Genomic DNA, 21,028 nt, shown 5'->3' on the forward strand with positions numbered 1-21,028 from the left:
TCTGTCAATATTTACACATGGTGGTGGGTTGCTGGGATTCCTCATATGGAAGTCAATCAAGATCTCACTAAGGTTTAGTGGAATCCAATTACTGCTAATTAAGTGCATCTATTAAGAATGGCACTTGCGTTGCAATTTGTCTTTATGGTAAAAGGTTTCTTGATAATTAAGTATTGATTTAAATAGGTTTACTTGAGACCTCTAATCGGAAGCAAGGAAAAAAATATATAACAATTGCATTATTTGTTACAATATTACTTTCAATTGAACCATATAATACAATTATTGGAATTATTCAAAATAAAACTCTGGTTTTATCAAATAAAATTGTGGAAGAGAAATCAACTTCCAATTAAGTAATTAATGATTAATTTAATGCTTAATTACAAGACCTCAAAAATAAAAATATTTCAGAATTCAATTTAAGTGTAGGAATTTGGACCAATATTCAATTAGTAATTAATTAATTAATTAACTAACATAAGCCTTATTGCCTAGAATCAAAGAAAGAAAGAAAAAATATAATCTTTAACGGCCCTCAAAATCATTGTGCAAAATCAATTCCCTGATAATAAAAGCTCATTTTTAATGAGTTATAGCGTTAAAAAAGAAGGAATTATGCTGCTTTTAGTCAATTTTTAAAATGCTTTTTACAGCTCAATTTAATCACATTATTATTCAGTATATAATTCAGTTTAACCACATTTTTATTCAATAGGTTTTTCTTAATCAGTTTATTTTTAATAATTTATCATGGACTGATTTGATTTAATGTCATGATGATATATATATATCAGAAATGAAGATAGCTGCTAAATATTTTCTCAAAACATATTATAATTCCCACAATAAAGAGATTTTCTAGAAAAGCAAATTCCTGGTAAGTTCATTGATCGTAAATTCGTAATGCAAGTAATGGATATGAAATTGTCAAGATTCTTCAATTCTTTAAAAGCTTATAGTGCAAGGCGAATCAAAAATATTAGAATAGAATAATCAAATAAAACTACTAGTTTTTTTTTTTTTTTCCTCTCTCTCTCTCTGCGCCACCTTGTTTGATTATATGCTGTTGCACACGGTTTCACATTAAAGAATAAAAAATTCTTGCAAGATTCAAAAAAAAAAAAAACAAAACTTGGAGTATAATCAAACAGAGAGAATCTGTTGGAATTAATTAAGTCATGAAGATGCATTTTGTGTTTTCATCCCCTTTTGGTTGAGATTTTGGTAACAAATAAGCAGAGAGAATCTGAATCAGCTACACCAAACTAAACTTTATAAGATTATATTCTCCTGTTCTCGACATGGTACAATTCATTTCACACTATCTAGAGTGGGCCTATTAATTCCATGTAGTACATTAATTTTTTTTTTTTTTTGAGAACTTGACAGAAGCTGTCAAGGCCATGTAGAACATTAATTAACACATAATTTACATGCAGTACATGATGTACTACAGTAGAAAAAATGAAACATGTATTATGGAATTAATGTATCCTTGGAGTAAAAATCAATATATATCAATATATATCAGGGATCCAATTACACTTTTTTTTGGTGACACCGGATTACACCCCTATATTTTCGAAGTCCAAACAGTCGATTCAAACCATTCAACATGATGGATATGTTAAAATATGTTTGCAGATCAAATTTTATATTTTTTTTGAATTTTTTTACTATTTATTAAGATGGGTACAAAAATTCAATGGTCTAAATATAGCAATTTTATTAAATACTTAATAAATAGTAAAAAAAATCCAAAAAATATAAAATTTGATCTGCAAGCACATTTTAATATATCAATTATATTAAACGGTTTGAATCGACTATTTGAACTTTAAAAACTTTGAAAATCGAGAGTGTAATTCGGTGTCACCAAAAAAAGTGTAATTGGATCCCTCCTCATATATCATACCTTTAAATGTATGCATATATTTAGAAAAAGGAGAGAAAACGTTCACATAATACAGCCCAAATTCAGGGTTAGCAGTAAGGTTGATATTTATATTGCATATTACTGAAATATTTCTATTAGAGCTTATTTAATTTGAATAAATACTCACACAGCATAACTCATAACCCAAATAACAGGTGCCGCCAACAGATTTGTACCACTACATTGAGATAACAAATTATATAAAGAGGAGGGTTCAAATACCTCCATTTTTTGTGCCTCCATCATGCCTCCATTTTTTAATACTTTATTAAACTCAAAATTTAAATCTTAAAATTCAAAATAAAATCGTTGGATATGAACTATATCATTTTATCTGTGCACATATAAAAAATTATGACATTTCAACTTTGTTTTAATTGTCATCTTGAGCTTGTAAAAATGTATACAAATGTGGATAATTTCTAGGCGTTGATTTTTCAACTTATTGATTCATATAAAAGCAAAATCAAAATGTGATAATTTTTTATGGGCACATAGAGAAAATAATATAGATTACATCTAACGGTTTTATTTTGATGTTTAAGTTTTAAACTTTGAGTTATTTAAGTTTTTAAAAATGGAGGCATGATGGAGACAAAAAATGGAGGCATTTGAACCCTCCTCTTATATAAATAACTATGCCACTCAAGTATTTATGTTTTAGTGCAGTTAGACAAAGTTCTCATCAAAGTCCTTTCCCAATACCAAATTGAGAAATAATAGTATTTTCAAATAGGGAATGAACTACAAATTCAAAACCGTCTACATTCATTAAAGGCAAGATAAAAAAGAAACCGATTACAATTAAATTTCATGTGCAATACTCCACTCAAAGAGAAAAGTAGAAATATACCATGACATCTTTGCCTTGATGAGCAACTAACTTGGGAATTATTTCAGATCACAAGAAATTACAACACAAAAAATCACTAGGCCACCACCAAGTACTACTCTGTCAGAATTTAAATGGTACCAGTATTACCAGTGTATGTACACATAATTATTAAGTAATTCCTATAACTGTGTTTCATTCATATTTTGTAATACAGGACTGTTTTCAATTTTAATTTTTAAAACAAAAATTACATGCACTCTTCTTGGCTCTGCCAATAATTGCATAATTAATTATCATGTACTGTACCATTGACACAAAATTTCATCTCTAGTATATGCTGCTCGTTTAATGCCAAACAAGCAAAAATTCTTAAAACTAGAAAGTAGAATACAACAAAGAAAAAAAGAACTTGATACTGATGTACTTTTCTATGGCGGCTTCTTAGGAATAGATTCATAGTTTCCAATAAAACAATTTGCATGAAAATACCAGACAGAGAGCCTCTGAGTCACTATATTAGAAGGAACAGAATTTGTAAGGTTCCTGATTATATTCACTTATTAGTTCTTCAGATCCATATTTTAGCCTTCAATAAAGATATTCATTTTAGGAAGGTGGGAAGGGGGTTACCATGTATAATTTTGGTTCCTTTGAATCTCAGATTACCAGGAATAATATTTCCCTTCTTCCATTTCTTCCACAGGAACTAATATTATCAACCCTATCCCCTCCTTAAATTAGAAACATGGTTACTAATTAAACAAATCATTGTGTACTCTTAACATTTCTTTATCATTTTTTTATTTATACCCAAATTATTTATGAATTGAACCAGAAACAGAGAGCTAAATAGCACCTCCGAAGATATCCTTCCATGATTAAAAAAATTTAAAGGAAAGCACCTCCAAAGATATCCTTCCATGATTAAAAAAAATTAAAGGAAATTCTAACATACCAAAGAATCCTGATACTCACGAGTATAGAATTTTACAATAATAATGCAGATCAGTATACACTACAATGATGAGGAGCAATATTAATGCGCGTACAGCAAAAAGTAAAGCAAATCAAGGTGCAAGATCTTGCAAAATTACATCAAACCACACCAACTTGCATCTATGATTTCTGAAACAACATTTAATTTATTTAACCAAATTTAATATTTAAAAAAAAATGCTATTTGGCATTGACTAGCTAAATTTACCAAATTTGAACATACATAACATAGTGCAACAGCCTGGGTAAGATGAAATACTTGTATGGCTATCCTATCTTAGTATTGCGTTTGATTAAGAACAATAACTTTGGTAAGAGTTTCAACAGATGAAAATGACAAGACTCTTATCTTTAGTTTTGTGCACCATATTCAACACAATAGCCATATAAAGGATACAAAAAGGTACAAAGTTTTCCAAATCCGATTCATTAACTTATCCATTTTATCAACTGGTTGCCATACCAGTGGTCGAGTTTAAGGAATAGAATCCAGCCAAGGATACTCTTTCCTCATTTCATACAAAATATTCCTCTTTCCTAGTTAAAATTGCAACTTGCTCCAACAATAAGGCCATTATTCTCCCAGTAGTGAGGTTCATTGAATCAGGACATGTTTTGAACCATGAGAGAGAGAAAGAGAGAATATAATCTAGCATGCTACTACTAAAGCCTAGATATGGGATTGATTAAGATTTCTAGGTCAACAAGTGGGGACTCATAGGTCCCCACTATGCACTGGATAATAATAACAAAATATCTGTTAGTTTCTTTATATGCTGGTAATAATTTAAACTCATAACCAAACAGACTATACAATGGGTTCCACTAGAAATTGGTAAACTGGTAGCAGTGATTTACTTGCCTAGTGCACTGCCAAAAATTTATGTCAAGTCTTTGGTTTATACAAGACCATTAATCTAGAAGCAAGTTGGAATGTAGGATCATTTATCTTCCACTAAATTCCAGCTTATCGTCGCATAGGTCACCAACTTCCAACATAGCAGTATATATTCCACTAAATTCTAATAGATCCAGATCGAAAAATTCAGGTGTTGAACAAGTTAGAGGCAGGTTACTGTCTTATATCTAGAATGAAAAGGAGCCAAATCTTCAATTTAAAATTTGGAAGTATATAAAATAAAAGGAGCCCATCGGTATGTAATTCTTTGAAATTCCTTCAATTCTAATCCATACTAAAATGTGTATCTCTATAGGAAGAGATTGTTTTGTTGCCATCATAATAGCAAGCACTATTCTTCAGAAGATTCTATGCCTATTTGCCTATCAGAAACTAAGATACCCATAATGATTACCAATTTTGGTTATGAGTTATGAACTATATAATACGCAAACAAAGTATTATTTATACTCAGGAATAACCCAATGATTATTTGCTTAAAGTAAAAATTGAGAAACAGTAGTCACTGTGGGAATCCAAAAAGGAGCAACTTGTATTAACTAGAAACAGAACCGGAAAATGTAGATAACCTAGAATTGTGACACTTTCAAGGAAGAATAAGAAAAGGAGAAGATTCTAGAAAACCTTTATTCAGCAACGATTCAGAAGTACAAGTAGTTTGCATGACATCAGACGTCACATGGATTAACTGGTAGGTACCAAGCAAGACAAGTACCACAATGAAAAATACAACAGAATAAACAGAGACAAAATTTAACATTATATAAAACCAAAATCATCTAATTGTGTACTAGCGCTGCTTGTTTTCTATTACAAAAGGAAAGAAAAGATCAACTAATCACACTGAGAAATCAATCCAATGGAGTCTGGCAGAATAATAAACCCAAAATTACTATCAACACGATTTCTTCCCTATATTACTTTATAGGTATCTGTTTTCGTATCTGCTTTATAATAAAATAAAATTGAAGAATTGATTACATAACCAGCATGTGTATAAGCTGGGTGCATCTTGTAGCATAGTACTGGTAAATTATGTCAACTTACAGATTTTGGTACAATACTGGTAAATTATGGTATAATACCGGTAAATGGTGTTCAATTTACATAGTAAAAGGTGTTCAACTTACAGATTTTGGTAAAATACTGGTAGATTATGTCAGATGCTGTACTGGTTTCAACCATCTATAAATATCCGCAATGCAAAAATTGTAACTTTGAATTTCGAACTTACTCAGAAAACAATATTAATGAATCTTGAACTGTTTATATAAAACAACAAAATTGGTCTCCGACATGCAAATACATCAGTACAATTATCCAAATGTGAAACATCACATCTAATTGCTAAAGAAGTACCTTTTACTTCTTTATTCTGTGTAACTTCACATCCGAATCAACAATCTCTACATTGCTGCTCATTCTAAGCCTCTTCTTCTTTTCCTTCTCACCCACACCTACATCGCCTTGTAGCCGCACGAGCTCGTCGAACGCCGAGGAGGCGAGGCGGAGGTACGCAGCCTTTGCGTGCTGAGCTCCGCCTTCGGATCCGGTTCCGGCGGTGGCGGCGAAGCGGGTGAAAATGGATGCCGCTTTGGCGAGTTCAATCGGTTTAGACTGCGGCACGGACCCCACCACCGCCGCCATTAGACAACGGCGAAACGGCTGAAAATGGACGCCGCTTTCCTTCTCTCCAGTTTATTAGGGTCTCAGAGTTCGTCGTGAATTTCTCAATGCGTATCCTCTGCGTTAACTCAAAATGGAAGGTAATGAATCTCAACCGTCAGATTTTAAACAGAGCTAATCCGGTCCATGCTTATGATATAGAGACCCTTTAATATTAGTGCGGATCTAGTGTACACGAATCATAGAACAGATCGGATGATCAGGATTCATTAACTCAAAAGATTTCCTTTTGAGTTAATGCAGAGGATACAAATTCTAAATTTCAGGGGTTCAACAAATTGGGTTCGGGTCAGATCTCCAACCCGAATTCAACAAATTGGGTTCGAGTCAGATCTCCAAACCCGAACCCAATAAGCGAATCATGTAATATCGCGCCGTGTCATGATTAGAGGTAATCTTTTGTCATCTTTGGTCTAATGGTCTTCATTTAGCGGGTGAAAACTGGGTTTCATTATTTTATTTTTTTGGGAAATTATTAAAAAGAAGGTGCATAAATGGAATATAGACCTTGTTTATGAACTGCAACATTCTCCCGTTCAAACAAAAATTACAGTTTACAAATAAATGAACACGTGAAATTGAAAGCATTTCTACCTCTCATTTATTCGGCTTTTACAACTAAAATAGTTAATTTAAATGGGCCTTTTATCATACTTGGAAGAAGTAATATCAAGCCCAATATTTCAGGCCCAATAATAAATTGATAACAATATATTTATTGACCTTTTAAGGCCCGAAATTAATGATGTTTTATTTACTTGTCATGCACTAGAAAAAGCGAATTCATATCCTCTTAGTTATCTCAAACTTTGCGTGACTTTATGGAAAATCTCAACCGTTTAAATACGTTCTGCACGAATCTCAAAGCACACATTACTCTGACCCCTACATCACTCCCGAATAGGCACCGGACACGTCGGTCACACAAAAGTTGAGATATCTCAGAGGATACGCACTCAGAAAAAGCTTTATTTTTTTTTGGGCCTTATAGAATAAAATAGTTTGAATTAATTTTATTTGCTGTTTATATCCATTTTAAAGTTAGTAATATCATTAAAAAAAATCGGTGTTCTTATTATCTAGTTAGTCTCCAATAATATGATGAGCCTTTTCGTATTTCTTTTCAAAATATTTACTATATTTATTCAAATTATGCTATATGCATAGGTAGGAGTGTCAATGGATACGATACAGATGAGATCGAGATATTTATGTATCCTTACTCCTTTAAAATTAGTCTTACATATACTCTATCTTTATCAGTTAAGATAAACAGATAACAACGAATAATAAATAATTATCAAAAAGTGATAGCCAATGTAATATAAATATGTAATTAAAACATATAACAAATAATATATTATTCTTACAGAGTTGGGTTATCGTGCTTCATGAAGTACAATGTGAGTTTTACTTCACACTCATAGCATTATTTTTAAAGTTCAAAATGTCGATCTGAACTGTTCAAAATGTCGATCTGAACTGTTCAAAATGATTTTCATATTGAAATGTGCTTGGAAACAAACAATTTTATTTTTTTAGAAATTTTTTATTATTTTTTAATTTTTTAAATCGTTGTTTTTCAGAAAATTCAAGACCTACAAAAAACAGTGTTTTTAAAATAATTTTAAAAAATACTATTTTTTTTCAATGTAAATTTTGATCTTCCAGCACAATTTAATAAGGAGATCAAGTTAAACAGTTTAAATCGACTATTTGAACTTTAATATCGCAAAATATGAATGTGAATTAAAACATGGCATTTATTAAGCCCAATTCTATTTTTACACATCACTTACATAATATCATAATTTATTAAATAAAACATAATTTTTAGTCCTGTTATTTTTACTAAATACAAATTACTAATTAAAAAATTACATATAATATTTATATATCAATATCTGATTAATTTGTGAATAAGTACAACCATTTTCTGAATATCTACTAAACAAATTATAAGAAATCATATAAAAATATTTTACAAACCATTCTTGATATAATGATTAATATTGTAGGAAGCGTCTAATTGTCCACAACTAGTTGTCCACAGTTTGTCCACAGAAAAACTGTCATTTGACTTGCGCGAATATTGTAAAATTTTTCCTTCATTCTGTATATTTACACAATATATCACATGAAATATCTTTTCAAAAAAATATATCACATAAAATACATCAGTTAATAAAATATCAACAAGCTGGTATTCAAAGTGGTCCCAAGTTTGTTAGTAAAAGTTTGCAACTTGTACAATAGGACAAAAATATTTACTTTCAGAGGGACCACTTACTGTACTTTCTAAAATTGCAGTTATTGGAAGTTATTGGCAGGTAGTGTTAGTTATTAGTACTTATTTTGAAAAAAATATGTGATAAAAAAGGCAAAATTAATTTTTAAAATTTTTTTTCTTTATTTAATCAACACACAAAAAATCATCTAAATAATTAGTGCTATAAAATTGTCCCCTTTAAACTATAAAAATAAAATGTACAAATTATAAAATTATAGTCATGCAAAATTGACAGATGAAAACTATGAAACAAAATGCACAAACTATAAAATTTCAATACTTTAAAACTGCCACCTTTAATCTATAAAAATAAAATGTACAAAGTATAAAATTTTACTAATGTAAAATTAGCAGATGAAAACATTAAAACAAAATGTAAAAAGTACAAATTTTCAATATAACTATCAACTTAAACTATAAAAACAAAACGTACAAACTATAAGATTTCAATAATGTAAATTTAGCAAATGAAAACGATAAAACAAAATGTAAAAAATACAAAATTTCAATACTGTAAAACTGACAACTTAAAATGTAAAAACAAAACGAACAAACTACAAAATGCCAATACTGTAAAACTAGTAGATGTAAACTATAAAGCAATTGAATGTATACGACATCCAGAACATCAAAAATAAAAATTGAAAAAATTAAAACTATAACACTTCAATATTGTAAGCTGATATATGTTAACTACAAAGATAATAATTGCAAACTGTAATACATCATTGTTCAACAAACACAACATTTCAAAAGTTGTAATACATCATTGTTCATATACAAGTATATAGTAGGTGCCAATTTTACTATGAAGGGGTAGGTGTAGGAGACCGGGGAAGCTGCTGTAGTAAACGGGCAGCAAAATACTGTGTGATTCCCCCCTGAAAACTCAGTCCTTTGGCTCTTGAAGAACTTGCACATCATTAACAATTAATCAACAACTAGCTAGCTAGCATTATTAAATAACAAGAGATTAATTAGCATTTTAATCGATTAAGCGATTTGTACAAGATATAAATATATTTTCTTATAGATTTTTCAAAGAACCGACAAGTTTGTAGTATTAAGCATTGGAGATTATGGGTTTGATCATGCACACAAGGTGTTTGATCGAATGCAAATGCAATGATTGCGGGTAATTGTAGATCCACCGGCACTGCATGAAAATTAAAACTTATTTCACTTAGCTTAATTTGTTGTCCTTGTTATGTGGAATCATTGTTTTTCTTTGATTGCTAGTAATTAATGCAAACAAACAACGGTGGTTGAATGAAGAAAAAGAAGGCACGCACTACATCTATTTGATAAAATGCCCATGCCATCTTATTTGTGGAGAGATCCATACCATAGTCCATACTGGAATAAATAAATTACTGCCTCTAGCTTGGCTGAGGGATGCTATCATGGTAAGCGTGCTTAGGTAATTTCTAATTGTCAAAACAATCTACAAGTAGTTCATGATTTGTATGAACCACTTACTCCGTCCAATTTGAGAAAACGACAATTCAATTGATACTTCAAAGAACTGTAGAAAACTAGTAAAATCTATGACTTTTTATTAGAAAAATTACTTACTCCGTCCAATTCTACTTTTCATCAGGAAAACGACAGAAAAATCAAAAGATCCAACTGGTATGCAATCGAATGTTCAGAGCTCAGTAGCGTACGGGAGCACAAAATCTATTAGATCTAGGGTTCGTAACAGGGTTACCTGGAATAGCCTAGACGGGCGCAACTCGCGGTTTGGTACGGACGTTCTCAATCGCGGGTCACTGTCGACCCGATACAGTTGAACCGGCGATCCAGGAGGAAGAGAGATTTCATAGATTCTGAACTCGTGACCTTAATTTTCACTCGTCTCAGTGATGATAGCAAGGAAATAGTTGTTACTTTTGATTTGAGATCTTAGCTGTTATGTTTATTTTGTTTTGAAGAAACATAGTGAACGTCGAAAGAAAATAGAAAGAGACGTATCAGAAAAGGAAGGTTTATATACATGTATTTGAGTTTTCGTTGGAATTAATGTGGGTATCGGTCCGTTAAAAACGGTTAAATAAGAGTAGATAAGGTTTTCTGAACAAAATGTAAACAGAAAGTTATGGACCAAAACTTTTTCTCAATATTGTATAGTTTTATTTACGAATAAAATTGATTATATTTAATATTATATTTGTTCATTATCTTATAGAGAATCGAATACGAAATCATTGTTATTTGCATTCTATTATATATTTTTTTTCTTTCGAAGATAGCATGTTGACTCGCTTGAACTGCACATGCATGCACCCCTCTGGTACCAAGTCTCATGTTTGTGTACCTGTTCGGTACACAATCCTTTGTACCAGTACCATTGTTTTGCAATATAAAATCATTCCCAGTTAACATTGACTTTCCTGTTTATTGTTGCCACTTCTTTTGACCGGTACCACTTTTTTGTACCAGTCATTGGTTTCTCTCCTCCAGTAGTCCATCTGTTTTTTTTTGTATTTTCATACAGAAATTATCATTCAAAAGAAGTCGACTGATACCAGATTTTAATATTGCGGTAATATGTTGACTTAAATTGGAATTAGAATCGGAACAGGAATTTAAGTCAACTTGGAAGATAATTGCAAGCCGAAATTGAAGCCCAATTTCTCACGAAATATATATATATATATATATATATATATATATATATATATATATTTATCACTGGCAAAATGGACGAATATGCTGCCAGGCATGACCCGCTGAAATGTTTTTAATTTTCAAAAATCGGAATATTAAAATATTAAATTTGCCTGTTGTTCCTGACAATTTCAGAGAAATTTTTACTTAATCATCATTTTAAATTTATTTCAAGTTTATTATATATTTCTATTAGTGAAAATTTTGCATTTGGCCGACCTTTGATAATGACATGGATAATATATTTAAAAATTTAAATGGTACCTATTCAGGCAAATATTAAGAATTTAACTCAATTAATTAAAGAAATAACTTAAGTGAGAAAGTTATAGAATTTTATTTGTCAACAATTAATTTGGTGGTTCTTAAATTCTAAGTCAATTTAAGAATCATAATAGTATACTCAATTTAATAATTGCATTTATTTGAATAATGATGCACTGCTTACTATTATTTAATAATTTTACAAAATGAATGTCTAGTCAAATAAAATTATATTAATATCTGGTGACCACATCAAATGACTAATAGTTGTAATATAAAATTGTAATGTGTTCTAAGGAATTTCATGGAAGAATAAAGTTTGCAAATATAAACAATTAATGCTCTGAATTGACTACAAATATTTGTTTATGATACTTCTTTCCAACTTAATACTAATGTAATTATTTATTAATTAAATCCCCACTATTTGACTGATACCTTTTGGTTACTTGTGAATTCCTTCCCTATCATTTTCTTTAATATTTTTTTATTACAAAGAAAGTCAAAGCGTGTGTCATACTCTAAATTATTAATGGATAATTGATATGTGACACCATCTTGGAGAACCCAAAAAATCACCATTGATCTAATTACTCATCTTATTATTATGATTTTAGGAATAAAATTGCTCTTTTAATGAAACATTATCTTAATATAATCAATTATATATTTATCTCCATCTATATCAACAAACATATAAATTTCTCCATCTGAAACTGATATTTTTATTAATAAATGATACTCATAATCATAATTTATATAAATAAAACTTGAGTACCCTTACAATTGCATATGAATACATCAACAATGACTTTAATTCCTTGAAAATTTGAAAGACTTGTAGCACATCATAATGTAAAAATAAATAAATAAACAATTTCTCAAGTACATATGAATAAATCAACAAGTATTTAGTTTATATACATAATAAATAAATCAACTGCCACTTCAATTCCTTGACAATATTTCTTCAAGCTTAGCAAGTGACAACTAATTAATTTCCTCACCAAAAGCAATAATCAATGATTTTACAAACAATAAAAAATCATATTCAACTAAACAAAAAAAAACATGAAAACAAAAATAATATGATTGTATATATAAAGCCTCATAAGTCAAGATCAAATTGAAAAATTGAAGAAGTAAATTCTTCAAGATCTTGAAATATGGATTCATCAAAGTCAAATCCATTGTTGGTACTATCTAAGCAATCAAAATATGTTTGTATATCATCTGGGAAGCTACATGTAGATGATTTATTCACAGATTTTGGTACCAGTGAAGAACCAGAGGTACTGCTTTCAGATCCTGTAGTTGCTTCATTTACATCTACACTTTGTATGAATTCTGGTGATTTCTTCTTGATTTCATCTTCAATTTGTATTGTTGTTTTGGATAGTTCTTGATTTACATACCGACTGACATCAAAATTTGTCACTGCATTTAGTCCGCGGTATTCAATTGCTGCCATATCATATGCCACAGCTGCTTCTTCTTCTGTTGCTGTAATTAAAAAATGAAATATATCATGAAGCTAATAGATAATTAGACAATAACTAAGTCAATAAATAGTTGCTAAATAAAATAAAAAATAGTTAAGTTAGAAGACTAATATTTTTCCTCATAAATTATGTAATTAAAAACTGAACATTTCTCTTACACAAGCTATATATTTTTATTATTTTATAAAATTTAAAATGAATTATAACAGAAAAGGTAATATATTTGATAACTTTGTGAGTTTTTGAAATTTTGCTGGGTATATATGATATAATGATTTTTCGAAGTAAAATACATAATTTTGAGATTTTTGAAGGACATAAAGAAATTCTCCCATAAAAAATAAAATATACATGAAGGTAATATATGTAAGTCACAATTACTAAGTACAAAAAAATAGCAACTAAATAAAATAAAATTATCATATGAATAAGTAAATTAAATAATTGTGAAATTGCTTTTAATAATTGTACATATGGTGCAAAACACAAGTTTGATGTGACTAGTGGGACTTGAAGCAAAAGATTGCCACTCATTAAGGATTCAAAAAGGTTAGTATGGAATTTGGTGACCAACAAATTGAAAGATTGGTGAGATTTGTGGGTTGTGTGATGTGTGTTAACTTGAAGGCTTATTAATTGGGGCTGGTTTTGGTGGATGCATATGCCAACATTCTTTTGGTTTTTTGTGGCGCTTGATTTGGTTGCCAATTGTGCAATTTGGCTTCTTGCATTAGATTTTGTGCTAATACCACATGTTCACATCACATATTGGGCACATATTCATATCTAATTTAGCTTAAATAATTCAACTAGAGTATATAATTCCCAGAAAAACAAAAATAAATATTGCCACAGGAACCACTACAATGGTCCCTCCAGTAGAGGAACTGAATCTGTACTAGAATAAATAGGTGGTTGGTGTTCCTATTCCCATCTAACCGGAGAAGATAACACCAGTAATTAATTTGACTTTAGTACACTTGATGTTGCCATGCTTGTTGCCTCCAAAAGGCAAGACCAATAGAACAATGAGATCCTGTTTAAGGGATTATCACTGGACTCTCCATTCAATTGTAAATAACAGAATGTGCTCGTCGAATAGACAAGATATTGTCAAGTGATTAATTGAAAATAGTCGAAAATAATCGGTCATAATGAGGAATAATCAGTTGATTAGTTAGAAAAATCCATGACGGTTTGATCAACATCAATGATTAATCGACCGATTAATCAATCTAAACAGACGTTTTTACAACACTAGTATGTATAAGAAAGATTCTCTGGTTGGTAATAAAATTTTTTAAAAAAAAGTATGCAAAATACACTCCAAATTTAGCAAAAAAAAAAAAAAAATTAAAGAAATTGTTTAAAAACATAGAGTAAATAGGCGGTTCAGATGGTGGGACATAATTAATAATTTGGTTGAGATTTGGTGGGGAATTTATAGGTGTGACATAAATTGTGAACTATTATAGTTGAACCAAGGTTAGAATTGTCATTTTCATTCTGTCATGTATGGCGGCTAAGGTCAATATCAACAAAATATTGAGAAATATTTTTTGTTGTGTTTGTGTGAGAGAAAGGATTAGTTAAAGTCTAGCACTGATTAACAGGGGCGGAACTAGAAAATGTAAATAGGGGGGCTAATATATAAAATGTAATATATGAAAAAAATTAAAAAAAAATGTGACTAGTGGAAATTGAACCCATGACCTCACACATAACAACTAGAACTCAAACCACTAGACTACTAACAAACATTTGTTATTTCATGAGAGGTGCTATACTATATAAAAGTTCAAAAAACTCAAAAGTTTAACTAAAGTTTAATATATATAATTAAGAATTTTAAAATCATAGGGTGGCTTAGCACCCCCTGATCTATACATAAATCCGCCCCTGCTGATTAAATCATAATATTACTTTTAATGATGTATACAACAATCAATTATATATATATATATATATATATATAGGAATGGGCTACGCTACTCCATGGAGTAAAATGAGTTGGTGCTCCATACCACCATATTTTTATTTTGAAAATCCAAACGACCGATCCGAACCGTTAGATGTGATCTCCATATTGAAATGTGCTTGGAGACCAAATTTTATATTTTTTGTAATTTTTTTTACTATTTATTAAATATTTTTGAAAATTGCTGATCCGATGGTTCAGAAAATTTTACTGTTTTTTACTGTTCACAACAAAACAGAAATTTTGAAAAATGCTTAATAAATAGTAAAACATTTTCAAAAAATGTAAAATTTGGTCTCCAAGCACATTTCAATATGGAGATCACATCTAACAGTTCGGATCGGTCGTTTGGATTTTCAAAATATATATATATATAAAATTTCTGTATATATATATAGCGTAGCCCATCCCATATATATATATATATATAAAATATTGAGAGAGAATGTAATACCGTATGTTCCGAGGTAGAGATATTTGTTGCCGAAAACTCTGCCAATGCGAGCCTCCCATCTTCCATTATGGTGGTGCCTATAAATACAATAAAAGAAAATTTATTGGAAATTAAATATTATCATTAATTTTCTTTAACTAGAATTTTTTTTTAAAGAATATTATATGCAGCATTTAATTCCTTATTCCTAAAACAACTTCTAACTACTTTAGGTATTTTTTTTAATATTAAATAAATAAATATGCATTAGGGTAAATGCTAAGTGTCCATTGATATAATACTCAAGTGTGTATTTTAAAACAAATTCCTAAAATACAACAATCAAGATAGCTTGTGTTTAAAACACTTTTAAATTAAAAATAATATAGTTTTTCATAGCACAATATTACAAAATACAACAGTGAAAAAACTATAATTTTTTTAAAATTGAAACAACAATATTATCAATCAAATTTGGCAAAAAATAAAAAAATCATATAAAAGTGAGGAGGGCATTGTTTTAGGCAATAGTCATACATTAGCATTGAATTAATTACTATATATGTACCTTGCTACACCTCTGTACTTGGAGACTCCTCTAGAGAAACCACTGCTTTTCCTAAAATAATTTCATTGAAAAAAAAACAATTCTTGTTTCAAGATACAATATTATTAATATAAAAAAATATTAAATTTTGCTATACTTTTTGTTCTGCATTTTCTATTATATCTCCTATTTACCTTCTTAAAGATCCAATGTATTCCTCCCTTGATTGGCTATCCATTTCTTTCAACTCTTCTTGATATGTTGCTGACTGCAATTAATTACATCATTTAAAGCAAAAAAAAAAAAAAGGTATTTAAAGAAATTGACATATAATTCTTCACTATATTACTAATTACAATAATGATGATCATGATATTAATACTAATAATAATGATGATGTAAGCAAACATCATCACCATTACAAGTTACAAGGAAGAAACATTTTTTTACTATTCTTAGTATTCTATATGATCATAATAAAAAAGAACAATAATTTTAAATTTAATTTAACCCAATTTATTGACCGTAATAGTAAGATTTTTTTTTTCTTTTCAATTTTACCAGATTTATTTTGGTTAAACCGTGTACAAAAAAAATAGTATATTTATTTTTAGATCATGCTTCAAATAATGACGTAATTAAATCATACAATGTACATTATTGTTGGAATAATTGTACAAATAAATTTATAATGGCAAGAAAATGTACTAAAAAGGATGCGAATTGCAAGAAAATTCCAGAAAAAAAAATAACAGAGAATCTAAAGTCACAGAGCTAAGCAAAAAAATGAAGCAAATAAACAAAAAAAGGAATAAATAATTTAACAAAAATAATGGAGAAAACAAGTGGTACCGGGAAATTGAGAAGACTATCTGGGCCCCAGTATTTCAATGCTGCCAAGTCATAGGCGCGAGCTGCTGCTTCCTCTTCATCATAAGCACCTGAATACCCCCCAAAAATCACAAAATTACAAAAACCATCCAAATTTAAATTTCACAAACATACAAAAAAAAACCCAAAATATAAAGTAGAGAACTTTGATTAAATCCATGATGACTCACCAAGATAAACTTTTGCCATCCAATTCCAAGTGGATAAACCATGAAATTTGAAAACAAAACAGAGAGAGAAAAAAAAAATTGTTTAGCATTGAAATATGATATATATATAGAGAGAGAGAAACAAATTCAAGCCAGAAAATTCCAAAAATATGTGGATAATGTGCAGGAATTTCATCGAGAAAAATGATATACCTTGTTTCCCTTTCTTGCTCTGGGTTTCATTCCAGCTGCTCTTATCCCACAAATGCGCCTCGTACCGCCCTGTCCACCGATGCCTATACCGATAAATAATTACTCGTAAGCATGTTACATACCACTCAAAGAGAAGATTGTAAGGGGGAAGAAGAAGAAGAAGAAGAATTTAAAAAGAAAAAAGAAAAAGATGGAAGAAATTATGAATGCAAAACCTTGTAACACCTCGGTAAACCGAGCTACGTCTCGAGTTGGTTGAACTTTTCGCCGTAGTCTTTCGGGTTTTCTTTATTTTTTCAGAATCAACTTTTGAGGTGGGGTCCTTGATTTGATTAGAGCTCTCATTTGAGTTCTTGGTGTTTTTCTTTTGGGTCTTGGTCATTGTTTGTGATTACAGAGAGAAGGAGAGAGAGAGAGAGAGAGAGAGAAAGAGATTGTTAGATGACCAAATTCTTGTCACAAAACAGAGATGGAGAAAGAGAGAGATAAAGGGACAACGAGAGAGATGTTGTCAGAGCGAGATTAAGTGCTAATGGAGAGAGGAGAGAGAAGAGAGGAGAGAGAGAGGTCCATCTTCAATAGGATTTATCCTTTGGTTGTATATGCTAGAATGGTAATATATGAGAATTAGACAATAATAAAAAATACAAAAAATTGAGCAGTTTTGACTCTACAAACTCCTGCTGCAATTTTTGGTTGCTTGTGTTGTGTGAATTCACATCCCCTCAGGTTACCTTAACGGGTACAATTGAAATGGACGGTTTCGGATCGTTCTTTTTAGCTTGGTACGAATCTCAAAGCACAAATAATACTGTCATACTGAGCAAGCACCGGCTGAGAATAAATCTGAGCCGTCCATTGCTATTGTGTTGAGTCAGGTTACCTTACTGAGTACAATTGAAATGGACAGTTTAGGATCGTTCTTTTTAACTTGGCACGAATCTCAAAGCACAAATAATACTGGCTCCCTGCGCTATCCCGAATAGGCAACGGTTGAGAGTAAATCTGGGCCGTCCAGTTCAAATATGGATTCGTGTTGTGTTGTGTTGTCTTCTCTTATTTTAATATATTTTATATATCAAAAGTTCAGTGTTTTGATTATTTTTTTAATAATATAATATGACATCAAATCTCTATTTCATTATTTTTATGATAATTAATGAAATAGTTTGATAACATATTGTTGGTAATATTGTTAATGAGAAATAATAAGTTTTTCTCTTTTACTTTTTTTCGTATTATTATTATTATTATGATTATTATTATTATGATTATTATTATTATTATTATTATTATTATTATTATTATTATTATATGGTAATAAAAAATTCATGGCAACTTTTATAGTTATTTTGAAATAATTATATCGATGTGTAAACAACAGAACATGCTAGTCATCAACTGTATAGTCACAATTTTTTTTTAATGAGGAATAAGCATTTGACAATGGTTCTTTTGACAAACCATTTGACAATTTTGACTGTGATTTTTAAAAATAATATTTTAAAATATAAAATTTGAAAGTAAATATATAGATATGTTATTTGACATATTAATAGACTACAATTGGAATTCATGCAATTAATTTCGGACCATTTAAAACTTATTGAATTAAAACTTAAAAACTTTAGTTTTTTTTTCAAGATTGTTAAGATTGCTATTATAAAAATAGTTAAGTGATCCCCTATATTTTAATAACTTGTAAAAAATAATTTGATTCAAAAAATTACTTTATTTTTATTTTATTGAAGCCCTCTTTTGAAAATTTTCAACGGAATATTCTAAATTTAATGAACGGCTAATGACAGCATATATATATGTGGCAAAATGTTATTGCATCATAAAGCATCTCTTCAAATTGCCTAGATTCCACTTATACAATAAATTGTTATGAAATAAAAAAATCTCTCTAGAAATTGTCTTTATTCCAAAATTATAAACTAATCTTTATCCAATAAAAAGTGGTTAGTTGAGTCTAGATATTAAAAAAATTTACAGTGTCAACATAACTTGGAAGTATATGCTTTTCAAGCAGACAAGTTATAAAACATTTACTAGCAATCATATTATTTATAATTTAGATGTACAAATGTCAGAAAAAATAATATGAAAATAGACTGATGCTTTACAAAAAATAATAATAAATTAGTACCTGTAGTGGTGGGATGAGGGTTTTTTTATTTGTTTTTTTATTCCATTTAACATTCTTGTTAGCTCATGATATTCACTAATCTTTAAAACTAGACTTGTTAAGTTACTCCAATAACTCTAAACTTCATATTGGAAAAAATATTTTGTAAAATGAATCCACAAAAAAAATTCATATTGGAAAAATATAATACTTAAAATATTTATTTTTCTATCCACAAATGTTACAGTCAGCAAAATTTGGAGAATTTTTTTTTTCTAAACACTAAAAAGTTGTACTATCAAACAACACAATTAACTATTAAATAATCTCCACAGAAGAACACAGAAGGATTTATTGCTTCAATTCAATACACATAAGACACATCAACATACAATTTTTTTAAAAAAAAAATGAGGAATATGAATCATATATAATTGATGAACAAACGACAAATGTTTTAATATGGCATTAATGATGACAGGCTAGAAGATTTTTGTACAATTTTAGGAATATATATTTGAAAAAAAAAACTTTAAATTAAAGTAGATACTATCAATTAATATAATATATGCAACTGATAATAAATAGAACATCCCACAATATAATAATTTATTTCATGCATTTAATAAACTGAACCCCTATAAGGATGATACAATCTATGAAAGCGCTATTAAATGAATAATTATTAATAACAAACTGTATAACAATCGGACAAAAACATGTGATATGGCATAGCAGAGGAAATGAAAAATTCAATCATCTTACAAATTTATAATTCTTAACATAATTAAAATGAATTAAGAACACATATCAAATTGAATTGAGGCATTTTCAATTTTTGTCGATGCAAAAAAAAAAAAAATTGTTTTAACAAGGAAAAATTAAAAATTAAAATAAAAGAAAGTTTGTTCAAACTTCAATGAGATTGTTGAGGTCCTAACTCCTGAGTCCTACTCACCTGACCCGCTTCACAAAAACCCCACAGAAATTGCAACACAAATAAATAGGTAAGTCCGGATTCTCTATTGCGTTATCTGTGTGAGCTACTTTACAACAAGTCATAAATTACGGGTCCCAAGCTCTTCACAAGCATGAATTTATTCATCAGAAATATAAATTTCATTGACTCGTTACAAGTGCTGCACTTCGAAATAAGTTGCACACAATTTAAACATAATTTAGTTGAAATTTACTGGTTGGAATGAATAATGACATAACCAATGCCGGATTTTAGGCTTTTAGCTAAGAAACTAAGAAAAAAAAAACCAGTAATTTATTATGCTTAACTAATAGTAGCAAAATGCAATTATTCAATGCCGGATTTTAGGCTTTTAGCTAAGAAACTAAGAAAATAATTTATTATGCTTAAATAATAGTAGCAAAATGCAATTCGTCCGACGCAACAAATAACTTATAGAAAGCGGACAACTCTAAGATTCAAAACGAACGGTTTGAATTTTCCGTGAACCTATTTAAAATTGGTTGGAGAGATAATTATTTATGTAAAAATTATTCATTTTATATGTATAAATACTTCTGTTCTTAGTGATAAATAAGTATTAATATTTAAAAAAGAAAATCAGTG

The 21,028-nt window shown here is 29.5% G+C and overlaps 1 protein-coding gene across 1 annotated transcript; it reads right to left on the reverse strand.

Annotated features, from left to right (window-relative positions):
• Positions 1-12,495: 12,495 nt before the first annotated feature.
• On the reverse strand, positions 12,496-17,904 carry LOC144545731 (AP2-like ethylene-responsive transcription factor At1g16060). Its single transcript, XM_078294278.1, has 8 exons — positions 17,528-17,904; positions 17,313-17,395; positions 17,121-17,129; positions 16,912-17,000; positions 16,254-16,327; positions 16,081-16,131; positions 15,534-15,610; positions 12,496-13,102 (listed from the first exon to the last, which is right to left on the reverse strand). The coding sequence occupies exons 1-8, from the start codon at positions 17,692-17,694 to the stop codon at positions 12,708-12,710; spliced, it is 945 nt and encodes a 314-aa protein (XP_078150404.1). The 5' UTR covers positions 17,695-17,904; the 3' UTR covers positions 12,496-12,707.
• Positions 17,905-21,028: the final 3,124 nt, after the last annotated feature.

This window comes from Carex rostrata, chromosome 28 (assembly GCF_964058835.1).
Source record: "Carex rostrata chromosome 28, lpCarRost1.2, whole genome shotgun sequence".
In the NCBI taxonomy this organism is placed as follows: domain Eukaryota; kingdom Viridiplantae; phylum Streptophyta; class Magnoliopsida; order Poales; family Cyperaceae; genus Carex; species Carex rostrata.